Below are 20,032 nucleotides of genomic sequence, written 5' to 3' on the forward strand. Positions count from 1 at the left end.
GGCCCAGCCCAGCCCCTCACTGCACAGATGGCAGCTGCTGAGCTCTGGAGAGTTTGGCCTGGGCACGAGGGACATGGGGAGAGGATCCAGGCATCCTGGGCGCCAGCTCGCCCTCCGCACTTCCTGATCATACAGATAAACGCCACTTAATGAGACGGAACTTCTAAAATTCTGCATCTAGAACTGGCTCATTCTAAGGTGTTTCTATATTTCAGAGAAGAAAACGGGACGATTGGGTTAATCTTTTAAAAATCATTGACCCCTTATTTTTATCCTTATTTTTGTCATTATCAATGATTGCAAACTCTTTTGACATGCCTATTTAATAAAAATCTTTATTGCTTTTTCTGATTATACAATAAATGTAAAAATTCAAATAGTACAAAACATTATGACTTTAAATTTTTTTAAATTATGAAATAAATGCTCATTTCAAAAACTTCAAGTATTATAAAATACACGATTTATAAAATGAGTCCTTTGTAATCCACTCGGACCCCAACCTTGTCCCCCAGGATTATTGCCATTCACAGATGGTGTGTTTCCTTGCAGGCTGTCTCTGTACGCATTGTCACACATGTGACATACACTCAGAACCTTTTATAAAACCAACGGCTCCTACTCTGCCTGGTTAAGCGCTTGCCTCATGCATTTAACAGACAGCTCCCCATTTCCGTACATAAACACTTCAAACTGCTACATAGTTTTGCAATTTATAGACGTATTAGGTTGAATCATGAAATCAGTGATATCTGACCATTTTTAACCTACAGAAACAGCAGTTTCACATGGTTCAACAGAAGGCCCCCATCAGCCTTTCCCCACAGACAGACATTTGGAGAGTTTTCTGCTTTTGCCATTATAAAGAATGCATTAGAAATAACACAACAATGACTATCCTTGTATGTTCTTTATGGAGTACAACACTTTACCCCAAAAGGGTCACAGCTGTTTCTTGAGCATTTAGAAGAGTCCAGAGGATGGAGCTCTCCAAGGCAGATGGAAACGCAGCAGCAGAGAGCTGGCGCATAAACAACTGGTCCCTCAAGAGTGGCCAGGTTTGGCCGTGAGGCCGTTTTAGGATGGAGATGCTACAGGAGCATACACACCAGTGGTGAAGTCAGAGGAGGAAAGGATTCCTGAGCACAAGGACTGTTCCCGACCCTGCCAGCCGGCACTCCCAGGACGCACAGGCGCCAGGGAGCACACCACACTGGGCCTCTGGCAGCTGGGCTCTCAGAGGTGCAGAAGACAGAGGCAGAAAGATACTGGAGTCAGAATTTGTAGAAAGATTTTTTTTTTAAGTTTTCTTCCAGAGACTACTGGAGTGACCAAAATTAATTAGCACCTATTAAAATTACCCACACACTGTCAGGCCATGCGTGAGGTCAAGGTGTGTGCCCAGGTCACGGGCACTTTTTAGCAGGCCGCTTCCTCTTCGGCTTTGTCAGGGGTTTGTAGATTCTGTCTGGGTCGCAGCTGAGTTTGTGGTTGGTTTTCTTATGGCAGGCAATGTGAACTAACTTTAGATTCTCCGAGGTAAAAAGCAGGCTGTAAAAATACTCCCAGTCTATTTCTCTTCCATCTTGTTCTTTAATCGCTTCAGCCAGCGTGGGAACAATGGTGCGTTTCTTCTCTATTCTGCAAAGGAAAGTTAGAGACGGTCACTTTCTGTTGTCACAATCCCACAGCACCTGCCGAGGCATGTTTCTTATTAAGCCACAGAGCCAGTTAAATATAGTTTCTATTTGGTGGTTGTAGCTAAAACATAAAACCATGTTTGGCTGCTTACAGGAAAAGATGAGTAAAATTGTTAAGATTTCAAAAGGAACCACCTTGGAAACCCCAGAGGGAGCAGGGCGGCAAGGACACAGAGAGGCCTCATGAGCTGTCAGCAGGAGGAGCACTGGGGACATTCCTTCACGCGCTTCTCCAAGCGTCATCACTGAGTGTTGCCACGCCTGCTGGCCAGGTCTGCCTGGCAGAGCCCGATGCAAGCAACTTTCCTTCATCTCACTTTTTAAAATTGGATTGGTGCTTATATTTTTCAATATAGAAAAGTACACAGGAAAAAATGGGAGTCAACCGTATTCCCATCACAATTACTCCCCAACAACAATTTGGTCTGCTTGCTTCCACACTTTTACCTATGTGTAGATTTACCAAAACATTGCACAATGCTGTATGAACACTTTTAAATAGAACCTTACAGTAAGGCCAAAGTCCCCTCTGACTTCCACCTTTAACCTCACTGCGCCCCCCAGGGACAATCTCCCATGAGCACTGGTAAGTGTTCCTAGTCCTAATCTTGTGCTTGTATATGCATACGTGTGACCACTCAGAACAGTTACGTGTTTTGTGTAAACTTGTTTCACATATAAACAAACAATTCAAAAGGCTGTGCAATAGCCAGTGTAAAAGCTTGTAACCTGGCAAGACGGAACTGGCAATCCCACAGCTGGAACGGCTGCTGGCAACAGCGCGGCCCAGACTGATTCCTCTCCCCTACAGGACCGGGAAATACTCAATCAAAGGCACCTTTTTATAAAAAATACATAGATCAAAAGAAAAGAGGCGGCTTCTCAGCTGCCAGCAACAGAGAAACGAGTGCTTGATCCATGGGGCAAGCCCCCCTTCAGCTGCTCACCAGGGTTCTGGTCCTGAGAGAGGCCAGGGTGGCTGGGACTGAGACCCCCGCTCCCCTCATTACAGGGGAATAGAGAAGCTGCAGGGGAGTCCAGGACTTGGGGAGGAGGGAGGAGAAGCCACTGTCAATTACCTATTGCTCATAACCAGCCCCCCAAAACTTAGTGGTTTCTGTGGGCAGGCCTGGCAGGGCTTCTGCTGGTTTTCCTGGCCTAATAATGCGGCTGCACTCTGCTGGACGGTTGGCTGGGGGCTGGCCCTTCTCCATGGGGTCTTTCGTCCTCAAGGAGGCCAGGTCAGGCTCCCTCATGTGGTGATGGCAGCATTCAAAGAGGACAAGCTCCTCTGTGCAAGCACTTATCAGGCCCCCATCTGTGTCCCCCATCTGTGTCCAGTCTGCTGGAGTCCCACGGCGAAACTGATTCAGTGTTGGGAGTGGGGCGCAGGGAACACACAAGGCAAGGACACCAGGAGGTGTGATTCACGGGGAACTGTTAGTGTAACCGGCTTCCACAGTCACCGGAAAACCAGGACCCTTGGCCCACCTCTCACACAGGCGCACAGTGCAACTGTACGTCACCACGCAGTATGGGAGCCACAAGCAAGAAATTACATGCAGTTGTTTTGGAACCACTGAAAGCCCTGGGCTTCTGGCAGAAACAAACGCAAGCCGCTCTGTAGGGATACTCTGAGAAGCCAGCACACGAAGGATGTCTACAGAAAACACAGTTCCCACTGAGGATGAACTCCAACTCCAGACACACAAACAGCATAAGGAACAGACTGCAATGGGCAGGAGAGGCACAGTCAACGGCAGTACCCCCAAGAGCCACAGGCTAGAAGCATCTGAAGGAGACCACCAAGAGGTCAGGGAACATCCCCGAGACCTCCCCCACTTCTGACACCATCTGTAACTGGCTCCCAAGACCACCCTCAGGTTCAATAATTTGTTAAAAGGACTCAGAAGCCCCTGAAAGCTGTTATACTCATGGTTATGGCTTAATCACAAGGTAAGGATGCAGATTAAAATCATCCAAGGGAAGGGAGGCACAGAGCAGAGCCTAGGAAAGGTCCGGCAGCTTCCAGTGAGGCGAGGACAGTGCTAACTCCTCCCGGCAGCAGTGGTGACCACATGTGGAGTATCACCAGCCAGGGATGCTCCCCCAAGCCTCAGTGTCCAGAGTCTTCTCTGACTCTGTCACATGGGCATGGCTGACCACCCAAATGCCTGACCTCATCTCCAGCCCTCCCAGAGGTCAAGTTGAAACAGGCAGCCCAAAGCCCCCACCCTAACCACACTGTTAGCCTGTCCAGGGACCCATGGCCCCAGGTGAACAATGACACCAACAGGCAGGAGACTCCAAGGGCTGGGGTGTGACTTCCCAGGGGTCGGGGACAAAGGCCAGACCTCTCTTTGGGCAGTTACGTTCTTCACGCACAACCACAAAATAAATATGCTTAAAATGAATGATTAAAGTGACTTACAAGACGGGTGTGGGGCCTGGGCCTTGCTTACTCAGCAGAAAGCCTCAGGCCCATTGCAACCGTGTGTCCTTCTGGTTCCCCTCTGGGCAGGCAGTCCAGCTACCGGGCTTTGTAACCATCTGGGCCTGGCCAGCCCGGATCCTCCTTTATCCCACAAGAACATCATGTCTTACGGGGACACAGAGCCCCTCCATGTGAGCTTCTGTTCCTGGGACCGCTGGTCGTACCAAGGACAGCCCTCTGGCAAGCATGCAGCCTTTGTTCCTGTGCCTACTTAAGCAAGCTTCTCTCAGGGGGCAGATGCGGGTGCACACTTCCGTCCAGCCAGCCGCCACTGGACACTCCCTGTAAGTCAGTCCCAATAAACCTATATGTCTCGTTCGCAGTCTCCGGGTCGTTTCTTTGGTCTCTCGGCATGATACCCCGCCATCCTAGCCCAGCTGGGCTTGTGGCAGAACAACTGGTATGAAAAGGCTTGTTTTAAAAAGAACCCACTTCCAGGCAGGAAATACGTCCTCAACGGGCAGAGTGAATGCATTGGAGGTGAAGAGAGAATCAGTGCACTGAGCCACACAGGACGTGCACAGTCAGCTCAGGCTGCCGAAACAAAACGCCCCCGACAGGCCGGCTTAAACAACAAAAATTTCCCCACAGTTCTGGAGGCTGGCACTCTGAGGCCAGGGAGCCAGCAGGGGTGGGTTCCCGTGAGGGCCCTCCTCCTGGCTCCCGGGCGGCCGCCTTCTCACGTGTCCTCACATGGCAGAAAGAGAGCTCTCTTCCTCTTCTTAGAAGACTACCGTCCTGTGGGATCAGGGCCCCACCCTTATGACCTCATGTAACCTTAGTCTCCTCTTGAAGGTCCCATCCCCAGATATGGTCACATCAGGGATTAGGGTGTCAACATGTGAATTCTGGGGACACAGTTCAGTGCATGGCAGGAAGTCAGCAGCAACATAGCAGCAGAGCTGGAAACATGACAGAGCAGGCACAGCACACGGGGACAGAACCAGAAGGTCCAACACCCGGCCGGCAAGAGTTCCAGAGAAACTGAATGGGGGGAATCAGGAAAGCAACACTAATAAATGCTGAAGAATTTTCCAAAATTAAAGAAAAACGTGTATTCAGAACAAAGAATACACATCCCAGTCAGAATTTAAAATAAAGACCTACACCTAGATACATCATGTTCAAAGAGAAAGGGAAAATCTAAAACTGCCATAAAAAAGGCAGAGATCAGACTGACAGCAGGCTTCTCGAGCACAGAAGACACTGGAGTCACGTCTGGGAAGCTCTGAAGGTAGGACACCTGTCGACCCAGAATCACTTCAGTAAACGGTCGCTCAGCGGGGACGTGGACCCCTCACACCCTCATGAGAGAAATGCTGAAGGCAGCACGTTGTACGTGAGAAGGGAAACCAGACGTGAGATGCAGGCAGACACGGGCCAACATGTTGCTGAATATATACCTGAGCATTGACCACGAAACACACAAGCATTTTGTTCAGGGTTACCAATCAGCCGGGCAGCCAACAGTCCATGTGACACCGTGCAGGACGGGGAGTGAGGACAACGATGCCACCTCCAGACGCTGTCCACGTCTAGGCACCCCACTCAGGGGACAGAAGGAAACACCTCTTTTCTGAACTAGTGTAGGGTGGGGTGATGGGCCAGAGGAAAAAGAAAACTCAGTTAAACCTATAGAAAGCACAATGGAAACCAAAAAAGTAAAGAAATGGTGCAGCGAATAGGAAACCCCGAATAAAGTGGTTAAAATCAGTCCAGATACACCATTTACTCACCAGACGTTTACTAAACAGCCACTGTGGCCAGCCACTGCCCAGGACACTGGGAATACAGCTGAGAACAGACAGAAGACCCCTGACCTTGCAGAGTTCGTGCTCAGCCTTAACAAAGGCAGTGGGTTCTAGGTGCCTGCAAACCAGAGAATCTCAGATGCCATGAAGACAGAAGGCAGAGATGCAGCCAACAGGGGATCCACCCCAAACCCAATGGCACATCCAGGTCGGAGGTAAAGGGGCGGGAAACACTGTGTTCCCCAAGAGAAAGCTGCAGAGCAACTTCTGATCCGGCCAAGGGGAAGCTGAGGCAGGAGCATCTACAGACACGGCTGTCTCCAAGACTGAGGGGAGCTCTCAACACTCACCACGGTCACAGACCACAAGGAGGAAATCAGGAATAAAACAGACACTGAAAACAAACACAAACACGGGTTTGGAAACTACAAAGACTTGCAAATAATTCATGGATCAAAAATACAATCACAATGGCAATTATAAAATCTTTAGAGCTGAGTAACAAATACAAACACTGCAGTCGTGGGAAGCAGCTAGCGCAGCATTAGGAGGAATTTATAGCTTTAACTGTACACATTAGAATACAAAAGAGATACAAATTAGTGAGTAAACAAGAGAAACCTGAAAAAGCAGAAAGAAGGAAGAGAAGATAAAAGCAGAAATGGCTGAAGTTCAGTAAAAAGCCAAGGTGGTTTGGGAGAGGACTGGGCAGGAGACGCCTGCGCTGGACGGGAAGGCTTGGCATGTGCTACCCAACCACCATGGAACAGCCAGTGTTGAAGGAAGCGCCCTTGGGAAAAGGGACCCGTGCTTCCGAGGGTGCCAGTGGGGGCAGGATGCTCTGGGCTGAGGAGCCATGGCCTCCCAGAGCCACGTGGACACCTGCCCCACCCGCCCAGACCACACTCCCAGAGCATCCTGCCAGATGTCCCCAGCACTGCTTCCAGGGCCTGCATGGCCTCCTCACTGGCCCTTCTTCCCAGGACAGGCTGCACCCCAGTGCACAGCCCCCTAAGCCCGAGGGGATGGTCAGAGCCTGGCCATGCATGTGTGCAGGCCCTCGTGGTGTGACAGGGCGAGGCAGCTGGGAGAAGGGGGCAGGCTGTGGAGCACAGGCCGTGGGGGTGCCAGGCCGGCTCCCCTGCACAGCCATGTTCCGGAACGCTGTGAAGTCTGCAAATGCCAAGCAGGAACCTGGCCCTCCTGGCTGCGGCCATCTATCATCCAGGTAGAATGATAGCACGTATGTTATTTAACGGTTTGTTACTTTCTAATGTTTACCTATTAAACATGGGGCATGCGGCTTCGAGCCCCACGGGAGCCAGGGGCAGGCCTGTGGCCGTGGCTCAGGGAAACAATCAGACCAATGTTCTCAAACTTTTGATGCCTCGTAGTAAAAACTACATTTCTGATTAAAACCCAGTACACACATCTATGTGTAATGCATAATATATGTATTGAGAGAGAGAGACAATATAACCGAAACAAACATTTCTTGAAACATCGCTCTGGCTCCTGCCGTGCATTCTGCTCTTCCACCTGCGCTCTGTTCTAGGCTGACCTATTTCATTTTTCAATTGCTGGCGGTGTCCCCTAGAGTGATGTCCCCGCCTCTAATGGGTCATGAAAAGACCCAAAGTAGATGGATGGCCTGGACAGCCCAGAAGTCTTTGGGTGCTCAGTGCACATCAGAAGGAGCTCAGCAAACCAGCAGAGAAAAAAATAGAGGAAAGGGAAGGATTTCTTAACACACAAAAAGGAAAAGGTACATCTCAGTACATTAAATTTAAAACTTGTCATTATCAAAGACATCATAGAATTAAAAGGCAAGCCCATAGAATTAAAAGGCAAAAGATATCTGTAACATAAATAGCCAGCAAAGAATCAGTATCTAGGATAGGTAAACAATTCCTACAAATAAATAAGAACAAAACCCAATAAAAAATGAGCAAAAGAAGCAACAGCCAGGGGCCAGCCCAGTGGCATAGTGGTTAAGTTTGCGTGTTCCACTTCGGCAGCCCGGGGTCTGTGGGTTCAGACCTACACCCCTGCTCATCCAGCCATGCTGTGGCAGCGTCCCACATACAAAATAGAGGAAGATGGGCACAGATGTTAGCTCAGCAACACTCTTCCTCACACACACAAAAAAAGCAACAGCCACTTCACAGAAGTGACGGCCAATAAACATATCAAGAGACACTCGGCCTTCCTAGTAATCAGGAAGACGAATTAAAACAGGAAAACCTTTCTCATCCATGAGACTGGGAAGACGCAAAAAAGTACAATGACACCAAGTGGTGGCAAGGACACAGAGCATCACGTGAACTCGCACAGTCAGCGAGTGTGTAAACTGGGCTGCCCTGGAAGGCAACCTGGCAATACTCAGAAGGGGAAGATAGGTGTTGTCGAGACCCAGCAGCCCCCTCGAGGGCAGCTCAGGTACCAGGATGGCCCTTCCAACCCTGCAGACCCCAATCCCGGGCTCCTGGGTAATGTTGGGGGCGGCCCCAAGAACCTGCACTCCTGACCAGCCCCAGTTGTTGCTGATGCTGCCACCCACAGAACATACCGGAACCAGGGGACCATGTGGGTTCATCCCCTGTGGGTGTTCATCCCAGGGTTTCTTATACAAGTGGAAGACTAGAAAAAACCTACATGCCTACATATGGAAATGGATGTTAAAATTGGAGTCAAGAAGTGAAGCACTCTGCACTGGTGAAATGAATGTTGCAAAGCTACAAACGCACCAGTGTCGCCCAGCGTGGTGTGGAAAAGCACAGCCGGCGAGGCTCCATGAAGTGTATTTTAAACACAAACGGAAATGGGAAAGGTGCATAAACAGGTATCAGAAGGACACACACATCTCAGGACAGCGGTCCCTGAGGGTGGGGAGGGGCTAACTACAGACAGGTGAAAGGGGGCCTCAACTGTAGCCAGCCATTTTAGGGGCATCTGAAGATCTTTCTTCAGAAAGCGGGGGCAAGGATACAATTACAGTCGTGTGTCACTTAACAACGGGGATGCATTCTGAGAAACACACTGTTAGGCGATTTTGTCACTGTGCAAACATCACAGAATGCCCTCACACAAACTGAGATGTAGAGCCTGCCACACACCTAGGCTCTATGGCACTGATCTTGTGGGACCAGCACCATACATATAGTCCATCGCTGACCCAGATGTCATTGTGTGGCACATGACTGTCTATTCAAGGAAAGCGTCTCAGTTAAAATAATAAAATTTTCCATTTCTGCCCTTTATATAGAATGAGCTAGTATAGTTATAAAAACAATCCTGCTGGCCAAGACTTTAGCTCATCCTGGTTCAAGCAGGAGCTGCCCTACACATTCCAGCAGCCGAGAGTTTCTGCTCTCTGAGCACATCCTGGTTGAGACAGGAGATGCCCTCATGGTGCAGTACCCGTGACAGCCGCTTACTGGGCCCTGGGAGGCCCCTCCTCCCACAGCCCTGCGAAGCAGGCACACAGACCACCAACTCCATCCACAGGTGGGAGCTGGAGGTGAGAGAGGGGAAACTCGCAAGGTCACACAGATGTGGACGGAGATCTGGGCCAGCTCCTGTCAGAGCCCACCGGCCACTGGATGACACCCCATCATGCGGGTTAGGGGCAGATGCACAGTGTGTGCCCAGCAGCCCCTAACAGCCTGCCCACCCATGACATCTTTGGGTCCGTAACCCACGAGCTCAGCACGTGAACACAAGGGAGCCGGCGAGCCAGGGGCACCGCGGCAGGGACAGCCTCCAGTGGGCGCTCTTTGGGTTAGTGAACGTGGTTCTCCAGGATGAACACTCCTGACGCTGCGGAACGCGCACTCACACGTGGTCCAGGTTCCAGGTGCTGAAGAGGACCCGGCTCTCCCTGTTGCTGTAGGGGTTGATGGAGTGCTTAGACGCACAGTCGTCCACATCAAAAGGACCCTGGGCCAAAACGGAACAAGGTGAAGGCCACGAGTGACTTCTGAGCCGCCAGTCTCACAGCCAGCTGGAGGATTTGCTGAAGAAGGAGGCCCAGCTAGGAGGGGGTCAGTCCCTGATAAATGGCCTGCTGTTTGGGGCAATTAGGAATTCTACCTTTGGAGTGGCATCCCCGCCCCCCATCCCTCGTTATCCTAGCATGACATTCTGCATTTGCAAAGGGGACAAGTTCGTTCTCCATTGTTAGGAACACCAGCTGCCTTTACTGTGCACCTCCGTGTGTGTCTCCACACCCAAACCCATTGTCTCCAACCATCCTCAGGGAAACGGAGGCCCACACCAGCAGGGGCGGGGCCAGGACCCACACACTGGCTGTTCCCTTCCTGTCTGCTCCACGTGGCTTCCCCACATTTCCCCGTCATCCCAACACAGACTGGCCAGTGGAGAGGCCCGAACAGAGTCTGGGTGCCCTGCTGAAGGCGCCCTGGGAACTGGCCATTCAGCACGCTCAGCCACTTGTTCACAGACACGTGTCAAACGTGGGCTGTGGGCCATGGCCCCACCCACCACCCACGTGCCAGTCACCCCACAGAGTGCACTGCCTCCCACCTCTGTGCCAGGGCCCACCCACTCCCCTCGCAGGGACTGCCCACTCCCACCAACCCCCACACATCCGCCAACTCCGCCCTAAAGCGTCACCTCCCCACTGAAGCCCCAACTCCACTCCACCCAAGAGGACTGGCCCATCCCCCAGGGGCCTTCACAGCCTCCCTGCACGAAGCCCACTGCGCTCACTGGCACACGCCTTTGACCTAGAGCCTCCCAAGGTCAGGGCGAGGTCAGTCATCTTTGTCCCCCTCGCTGTGCCTGGCTCCGGGAACACCCACTGAGAGCAGGTGAGCTCATTTGAAGTCCACACTGAAGCTGCTGGAAAGAAGTGTTTTGATGGTCAGAGCGCATCACCCATGGGAAGAACTGCCAGGGCAGAAGCACAAGGAGCCTGTCTGTGGGCGGGGGGAGCCATGCCTGCCCTGGATCCTGCTCCGCAACCTCTTAGTGGCGCTATGAAGACCACCAGCGCGGGAGGGGATTTTACTGGAGATGCAATTTGCAGCTTGTAAAGGGCAAGAGGCCCCACTTCAGGTGCTCTCCACAGCCCAGGGGGCCGAGCACTCGCCAAAGCCCCGATGTCATCAGCACCAAAGGCTAGACCAACCCGGCAATCACAGCAGTGAAACCGGGGGAGGCGGCAAGAAGGAGGTGTGGGCAGCAGAACGGCCTCTGCCTGTCCTCACAAAGGTCACTTGAACGTGAGCTGTTCCCCAGAGGGCTGCCCCTCCTCATGAGGCCTTGCCCAGGCAGGCCAAGGAGGACTGTCCTTGCCTACCTCGCCACGGGAGGGCTGGCTCAGCAGGCACCGGGTGGCCCCAGGATAAACAGCACGCAGCTCACCTGGCAGGAGAACCAGCCTTCCGGCGTGCAGAGCCGGCTTGCCTTAGCTCCTCTGTCGAAGTAGCTGCCATTGTAACTCACAGCCCTGAGCCTCCGGGACATGGCCTCAACGATCTGCACAAACTCCTCCTGAGCCTCGGCGCCGACCAGGGAGGAGTAAGCGCCCACCTTCAAGAAACCAAGGGACATCGCTGAACACTGGTGCACCATGCCTGAAACCCACCGTCACCTCCCATCCATTCACGCCACGGCCCTCAGAGACCCTGGCGCCTGAGGGCCCGGCACGGCCCTGCAGTCAGGGGCTCTGAGTTCACACACACCATGGCTGTCCAACCCTGCAAAATTTCTCTGGGCCCATGAGACGGAGCTTGGGTCACAGTTGGGCAGAGAACGCGCTCAAACTTTGGGCAGCCTGGCCACCCCAGCTCCCCGGAACTCGTCAGTGCTGCCTGGGAAGAAACTCGAGGAGCAGCCCCTGCGTCGCCATCGCCCACCCCGCCTCCCACACTGCCCACTCAAATGCAGGTGGAGACTCGCACGCTGGGTGCACCCAAGCCTGTGCTGAGCACCAGGCAGAGGCCAGGAGACCACTGTCCCCTCCCTGATGAGCTCCTGGGAGCGACAGGACAGCAGGCATGTTAACACAGTACAGAGGGTTGGCACCGGCCTGGAGACGGGCCGGGTTGGCCAGTGCGGGAAGCACGCTCTCGGCACCAGCAGGAGGTGGAGCGAGCGGGGCTGGACCAGGGCGGCCACGGTCAGACAGTGACAGGGGCAGCGACAGGGAGCTGGGCTGGGACACAGGGCCACAGACACCCACTCCTGAGGCTTCCTTCTGCGTCACAGGATCTCAATGGAGCACTAGCTCTGGGCGGTTTTCTACCACAAACATTAAAATTTAGTCCAAGACACGTGCCTGGGTGTGGAGAGTCAGGCATGGGGGTAAGAGCCATCTACAAGGTTAGGGGGCAAGACAGCCTCAGGACTGACTTCCGACCACTGAGCTTAGGGGCAGCAGTGCTGTTAAAACAGACAAAGCCCCACCGGCTCAGTGGGAGGCGCCTGGCCCCCAGCCGGCCACAGTGGGCCCGGCTCAGAGGGCAGAAACAGCGGCAGTAGACATGCAGCCTCGGCTCTTGGAGCCAGCACATTCTGAGGAACCGACGTGTGTGTGTGTGTGTGTGTGTGTCTGTGTGTGTGTGTCTGTGTGTGTGTGTCTGTGTGTGCGTGTATTTATCTTAAAGAGGTCAGGGCCCAGAACCCCTTCTTGAAGCTGCCCCCAAATGCACCCCTCCTCTATCTGTCCTACTGTAACAGGCCTGAAAGGAGCTGCACCAAACCCAAACTCATGAAAAAGTGCAGGCTCCCCGCAGCCAGACTGTTCCCCAGACAGGACCGCGTTCCCTTGTCCCCAGCAGGCCCGGCTCCCCGCGGCATCCTCTCCCCTGCACTTCACCTGTCAGCTAGGTCTGCTCCTTGTGGAAAGGGAAGTGGAACAGAGACCACATTGGGCCCTGGACCCAAGGACTCATTTCTTCTTGGAGGTGCAACGCCGTTTCCACGGGGAGCGTCTCGGCTTTACATGTACATCAGCCTACTTCTCACGCCTCCCGGAGGAGAAAGCCCACAGAGTCGGAGCTCCGACCCGCAACTGCTCAGGGCCCTTCCAGCTCTTGTCAGAGCTCACACAACCGTACTTTGCCACAGAGAGAAAAGCGAGAAGCAGCTGTCTGCTGTGTGGCATCCGTCAGAGCTAACGGGGGACAAAGAGATGTTTCTTTGGGATAAGTTCACGTCAAAAGTGAAGCACCTGATACAGGAAGACACTCCGAAGTGAGCTCTATTCGGAACCCGGAGGGAAAATTACATGCAAAATGGAGGGCGTACGAAAGCTGCTCTGGCTCAGGCACGGCAGCCCAAGCCAAAGGGCAGCAGCTGGGGACAGATCCCAGCACCACGCTCGGAGGAGAGGGGAGGCAGGTGCTAACTGTGCCAGAGGGCCCATGAAGCGGCGTGCCCACGCCCGCCTGGGGACCGCAGCTTCCTGACAGCAGAGCTGGCTTCCTACACCGCCTGGCGCACCTGCCACAAACGTGGACCCACCTCTCTCAGGTAGCCCCGGATCCGGCTCTCGCAGCTGTATCTCAGATAGCTGGACTTACTCCTAAACCGGGACTCCAAACCTGCCAGGAAGAAGAGAAGAGCCCTGGAGCCCATGTCTGTCCTCTCCTGGGCGGGTCGAACCGCTTCGGCTGAGAAATACCCTGGAGGGCTGTGCACAGTCTCTGGTTTCGTGTGTTCGGGGAGGGTTCTTTGTTTCACCAGCATGGAGCATCTCAAACACCACTGAGGGGCTTCTGCATGTGGCACCTCAAGCCCCCCTCTTCTAAGAGAGCTGCAGACTCTCAGGGTTGCTTCCACTGGCTCAAAAAACCAGTCCAAAAGGTGGAAGCGACCCAAGTGTCCATGGATGGATGAACGGATAAAGAAGATGTCATCCCCCATACACTGGAATATTACTCAGCCTTAAAAAGGAAGGAAATTCTGACACACACTACAACACGAATGGACCTTGAGAACATCATGCTGAGTGAAATCAGCCCGTCATAGCAGGACAGATACTGAATGGTTCCACCCATCCGACATCCCCAGAGGAGTCAAAGTCACAGAGACAGAAAGTGAATGGTGGGTGCCAGGGGCTGGGGGAGGGGGCGTTGGTGTTCAATGGGCAGAGCTTCAGTGTGGAGATGAACACATTCTATGCTGGGACAGTGGTGACGGCTGCACAACAACGTGAATGTGCCCAACACTAGTGAACAGTACACTTAAAATGGTTAAAATAGTAAGTTTTGTGTTATGTATACTTTTCCACAATTAAAAAATAAACAGAAGTAAACGGCCAGTCCCAGGGCTGCCCAGACTCTGGCCGGCCACGAGCAGAGGAGCCAGGCAAGCCCCTTGCTGGGGAGCCCCTCACTCCGGGAACTGGAACAGAACCCGGGTCCTCCAGGCGAGTCCGGCTGGAGGAAGCCCTCCCACCCCCAGCTCCCTCCCAGACCTCGAACCCACAAGGTACCTTCGAACCACGGCGGGTCCTCGGCCCGGGTCTCAGCCGCGATGTTCTCACTGACAGTGTGCAGCAGGTCGACCAGAAGCTTCTGCCGCAGCGGGGCCAGCTCACCAGAGAGCAGTTGCCGGGCGGCCTGGATGAGGCCCTCGTGCGGCTTGTGGAACACGCTGAGGAAGTGACTGATGTCACTCACATCTGCCACCAGAAGGGGGACAAAGGGAAAAGCCAGGAGTCCTTGGAGCACTGCGTAGGAAGACACATGCCACCCAGCCAGGGAAGGGCTGTCCCCACGTCACCCACCTCATCACCTGGGGACCACCACACCTCAAGGAAGTCCCAGGCCCGAGACCCTGTCGTGACACCAACCAGCCCATTCCTCTGGGCCTCGGGCCTGGCCGCCCTCCCGCAGGGCGGTGTGAGAACCACGGGGAGGTGCGGGGCACAATCTGGCAAATGAAAGCACCCTCCAAAAGGCTGCCCTTCCTCCTGGCTTCTCCCTCACAAACGAAAGCACCGCATTTTTGGGCCTCCTCTCCAGGCCTTCCATCACTGCGCTGCTCTCTCCTGGAGCCGATCTACACGCCCCAGGAGCGGCCCTCCAAGCAAGCACTGTGTCACATGGAGCCAGTCGGCCGGGCCCTCATGGCCCTCACACAGAAGCAGCAGGGCACACGGGTTCGGCCGGGCCCTCATGGCCCTCACACAGAAGCAGCAGCGCACACGGGGTCGGCCGGGTCCTCACGGCCTCACACAGAAGCAGCAGTGCACACGGGGTCGGCCGGGCCCTAACGGCCCTCGCACAGAGGGCAGCAGTGCACACACGCGCTGTGCACCATGGCCGCGGTCACCCAGGACACAAGGGTGTTCAGTGCTCAGGAATCACTCAGTGTAATGCGCCCTTAACAGGCTAAAGAAGAAAAGTTGCATCATCCTTGCAATTGATGTAGAAAACAGAGGAGAAAACCTTCGGGACCTTGGGCTCGATGAAGCATTCTCAGACTTAACTCCAAAAGCAGAAGCATGAGACAAAACAAGCGGACAAGCTGGGCTTCACCAAAGTTAAAAACGTTTGTTCTGTGAAAGATCCTGTCAGGAGAATGAAAAGACAAGCTACAGAGAAGGAGAGCACGTCTGCCAACCACCTCTCTGGTGAGACTCATATCCAGAATATTAGAAAAGACTCAAAACTCAACAGTAAAAAAATCCAATCAGAAAATGACATGAACATAACAAAAGACATGAACAGACATTTCACCTAAGAGGATATACAGATGCAAGTGATCACAGGAAAAGATGCTCGCCACCAATAGCCGTTAGGGAAATGCAAATTAAGACCACAATGAGACATTACAGCACACCCAGCTGAACAGCTACAATAGAAACAGCAACAATGCCAACAGCTGGAGAGGCTGCATCTTGCATACATCCATGGCGGAAATGTAAAACGGTACAGCCGCTCTGGAAAAGAGCGTGGCAGTTTCTTTTCTTTTTCTTTTTCTTTTTAACAACTTTATTGAGATTTAATTTCCATTCCTTACAATTCACCCATTTAAAATGTACAACTCAACAGTTTTTAGTTATTCACAGAGTTGTGCAACCATCTCCACATTCAATTTTAGAACATTCCATCACCTCAAAAAGGTACCTCGTATCCTTCAGCAATCCTCCTCCCCCTCCATCCCCCAAACAGCCACTAATCTACTTTCTGTCTCTACAGACTTCTCTGTTCTGGACACTTCACATGGATGGAACCATATTCTAAGTGGCCTCTTGTGACTGGCTTCTTTCACTGAGCATGATGTTTTGCAGGGTCATCATGTTGTAGCGTGGGTCAGGACTTCATTCCTTTTCATGGTCAAATAATACTCTGCTGTAGAATACACTATATTTTGTTTATCCATTTGTCCATCAATGGACATGTGGATTGTTTCCACCTTTTGGCCATTATGAATAAAGCTGCTATGAACATTCCGGTAAAAGCTTTTATGCGGACATGTGTTTTCATTTCTCTTGGGTATATACCTAGGAGTGGAATTGATACTGGCCCTGACATCAGTTCCCCTACATTAAACCCAGCATATATGGGGTTAAAACCAAAGCACTCATTCCTTGCTTACTCCCTGGCTTCCCGGCTCCAGAATCCACTATCCATGGAGACAGACAACCAAGAACAGCCACCAGGATTCCCTTATCACCCTCCTCTCCGTAAGCAGCCTTACAAGGCTGAACGCAGGCTCGGGGGAAAGCTCAGAACAGCAAGGCCACAGATACCCCCCACCCCGACCCTGCCCCGCATGCAAAAACATTCCTTGCAACCTTTAAAACCCCTTGCTTCCCATCTTTCAGGGAGATGAGAAGAGATGAGACAAAACGAGTTTGAGGGCTCACTCTCATCTGTCTCCTGGCTGACATCATCCAAAATAAAACCCTTTTCTTTGCCGTCAGCTTGGTGTGTCAGTTTTCATTTGGCACCTCTTGTGTGGCGGGTAGGGAACCTATGTTCGTAGGCGGTAACAGAATGTCTGGGTCACATGTGATTCTGTTTAATAGTTTAAAGGACCGCCAGAGTGTTTTCCACAGTGGCTGCACCATTTTGTGTGAGGGTTCCAATTCCTCTACCTCCTCACCAGCACCTATTATCATTCTAGTGGGTATGAAGTGGTGTCTCACTGTGGGTTTGATTTGCATTTCCCTGATGACTAATGACATCAAGCACCTTTTCATGTGCTTATTGACCATTTATATATCTTCCTTAGAGAAACATCTGTCAGATCCTTTGCCCTCAGCATCTCCATAGCCCCACCTGCTTCCCCTCCAATCTCCAAGGTCTCTACCACTTACAGCCCTGCCAAGTCTGGCCCTTGGTGAGAAGCACAAGCTCGGAGTTGTCAGGAACGCTCCAGAAGTAATCTCCAGTCAGCTCCGTGCCATCTTCATAGAGGCAGAGGCGGGAGCCAGCAATAGGGAGCTGGGGAGAGAGGGGAGAGCAGGGCAGGACACTTACAAGGGTGGTCTCAGGTGGGCCACCCTCGGAGCAGCAACATGAGGTCTATTCATCTGCAATCCTCACAAAGAACAAGAATGAACTATGTTTTAAAGAATCATGCTCTGCATGCTACAGCAGGACGAACACCTGAGACAAGCACTCAGTGTCTAAAGAATCAGTGTGTCGAAATGACGGCACCCACTGTAGGGCATTCTAAATATGAAAAGTCACGTAAAAATACATATACATTGGTGACTGCTTTTGGGGATTCACCACATGGACCTTTTCAAGATGAGCTCCTCAAGGGTGCTTAAAACAGAAGCCTGTTTCTGAAAATGACGCATGCCTGCTTCCACTAAGCCTGTAAATACATCCCATCAATGAGGCCCCTCGGCAGGACACCCCCGCTTAAGGCCCTCGTTTTTTCCTGGGCACTGATCAATCAAGGAGAACATCTTACTGCAAATGACTTATTGCTTCTGTCTACAGAAGTGTGACCAGCACACAGTACCATTAGTTTGCTGAGGTTTGGTTCTCTGTTGCTTGACACTGATCAGTTTCAAGAATTTTTATAGCACCTCCTCCACCCGCTACCCCACACGTGTACACACTCACAACCCCAGCACAGGTCTAAGACCAGTCAAGGAAACTAATACAATATGAGCAAGAATGATGGCTGAAATCCCTAGGACATTAGTGCTGGAAGGGCCTTTAGAGGCCTCTGAGCCTAACCCCTTCATTTCACACAAGGAGAAACTGAGGCACAGAGAGGCTAAGCGGCTGTGTTCGGCAGCACACAGCGAGTTATCAGATGTGCACTAGAACCAGGTTCCTGAATGTCAGGCCAGAGCTGTCACGTCCCGCAGGGTCAGAAGAGGGAGGTGTTCCAGATCCCCTCCACGGTCCCCCTTCCTCTGAATGGGGCTGAGGAGCTGGAGGAAGAAGTTCGGGACTCAAGGGGTCAGGCCCACTGCCTGCTGGTAGCACACGAAATGGGGATTTATTCCCTGGAGCTCAGACATCTCCCACACCCTCCGGCTTTGAAGTGGAAAAGCAGCACCTCTTACTCTCCCAAATTTCTCCCAAGCAGATCAGCACCCGAACACTAGGGCCGAGACTTCACTAAAGCTGCTTGGTGAGATGTGGCACCTCCGGGTGCACCAGGCAGCACTGGAAGCCCGAGGAGGACCCAAATTCCGCCCACTCGCAGCAGCTCTATGCACACTCAGAGGCTCTGCTAAGATCCCGGGGACCAGCTTTGGGCTTTGAGCTTAGCTAGTCCTGGGTTTCAACGCCGGCCCCTTACTCCATAGCTACGGCAGGTTACTTAGTGGCTCCGAGCCTCAGTTTCCTCCTCTGTGGAATGAGGGCCTTTGCACCGATTCACTGGATTTTGTCATGGACTCCGTGACAACCCACGTGAAGAGCGAGAGGGTACCCGCCTAGAGTTCTGCTACGTGGTGGGGAGGGCGTCAACTGTGGTCGTGCTCGGGTTCTCCGCCTGCGGGAGCGACGTGGACAGTCCCCCCTTCCAGGACGTGTCAGGACTCGGTGACACACTGTGCGCTCGGCGCGGCCAGAGCTCCACCAGTCCCGGTGGCAAAAGATGAACGGTCAGCACTGTCCCATCCAACCCAGCACACTCTGGGCAAGCTGGCACAGCGCCCTCGCCCCTGTCCGGGCCCGGGGCACCTGCGAGTGGAGGCAACCAGTCCCCTGCCCGCCGGCAGCACCCAGCCCTCCGGCCCAGCGCCGGGCACCTGAGAGTGGAGACCCCCAGCCCCGGGCCCCACGGGGCACCTGCAAGTGGAGGCACCCAGCCCCCGGCCCAGCCCCCGCCCCGCGGGCACCTGCAGGTGGAGGCACCCCTTCCGCAGCACCTCCTCGCAGCTCCTGCCCGCCACCCCAAACTTGCTCTGGCTGTGCAGGGCCCGCAGCTTGAATGTCTTGGGCTTCCGGAACACCGCAAACATACTCAGGGCCTCACCCTGGCCCCTGGCGTCTGCGCGGGGTAGGCTCCGCTGAGGTGACGAAGGCCGCGCGCCGTCCCCGGAAACTACATTACCCAGAAGGCACGAGAGAGGAAGGCGCGATCTCACCTTGTGCGCATGTGCAGTCACCGAAAGCGCCGGTACCAAGGTGGCCAGGGAAGCGGAGGCTCGACCTCGTCCTGTGAGCAGGCGCCGTCCTCCTGAAACTCCATTACCCAGAAAGCCCGGGGAAGCGAAGGCGGGGGGGGGCCCTATCTTGTGCGCAGGCGCAGCGCAACGGGGTGGGGTCGCGCACGCGCGATGTCCTGGCCCGGCCGGCCTGGTTGTCATGAGAGCGGCGGCCGCAGCCCGGGTGATGAACGCTGGCGGCCGCGGCTTCTCCTCTGCTGCCGGCGCCGCTGCGGCTCGCGGGTGCGGGCCGGCCCGGGGCGGCGGAGGAGGTGCCACCTGAGCTCCGCCGACGGCGTGGCGCTACCGAGGGGCGGCGGAGGGGGTCGTGCGGGCGGAGGTCCGGGCGAGGCCTGCGGTCCTGACAGGTACCCCAAGCTGGCCGGGAGCGCGGGCGCGGGCGCGGGCCGGGGCACAGGCCCGGGCGGGCTTCAGGCCCAGGCCTCGCGGGTGTGGGCCGGACCTGCTGTCCGGAGGGCCGGCG

General features: G+C 53.7%; 2 protein-coding genes across 13 annotated transcripts in view; one reads left to right on the forward strand and one right to left on the reverse strand.

Annotated features, from left to right (window-relative positions):
* Window positions 1–317: 317 nt before the first annotated feature.
* On the reverse strand, window positions 318–19,710 carry DFFB (DNA fragmentation factor subunit beta). 3 transcript variants are annotated; one of them, XM_070511260.1, is made up of 7 exons: window positions 19,489–19,710; window positions 17,245–17,371; window positions 14,410–14,598; window positions 13,437–13,516; window positions 11,334–11,501; window positions 9,784–9,884; window positions 318–1,641 (listed from the first exon to the last, which is right to left on the reverse strand). In XM_070511260.1, exons 1-7 carry the CDS (start codon window positions 19,708–19,710, stop codon window positions 1,407–1,409), a joined length of 1,122 nt encoding a protein of 373 aa, XP_070367361.1. In that variant the 3' UTR covers window positions 318–1,406. The 3 variants fall into 3 exon arrangements, with proteins under 3 accessions (XP_070367361.1, XP_014717730.1, XP_070367362.1); XM_014862244.3 differs by having other exon boundaries at window positions 19,240–19,489; XM_070511261.1 differs by lacking the exon at window positions 9,784–9,884.
* Window positions 19,681–20,032, forward strand: part of CEP104 (centrosomal protein 104) — a 41,770-nt gene continuing 41,418 nt past the window's right edge. For 5 of the 10 annotated variants that reach the window (XM_044769532.2, XM_070511255.1, XM_070511253.1 and 2 more), the window contains exon 1: window positions 19,681–19,916. In XM_044769532.2, the coding sequence (XP_044625467.2) occupies window positions 19,681–19,916 (236 nt within the window). The remainder of the gene's footprint in view (window positions 19,917–20,032) is intronic. The other 5 variants (XM_070511254.1, XM_044769535.2, XM_070511258.1 and 2 more) reach the window with 2 other exon arrangements.

This window comes from Equus asinus, chromosome 5, assembly GCF_041296235.1.
Source record: "Equus asinus isolate D_3611 breed Donkey chromosome 5, EquAss-T2T_v2, whole genome shotgun sequence".
NCBI lineage: Eukaryota > Metazoa > Chordata > Mammalia > Perissodactyla > Equidae > Equus > Equus asinus.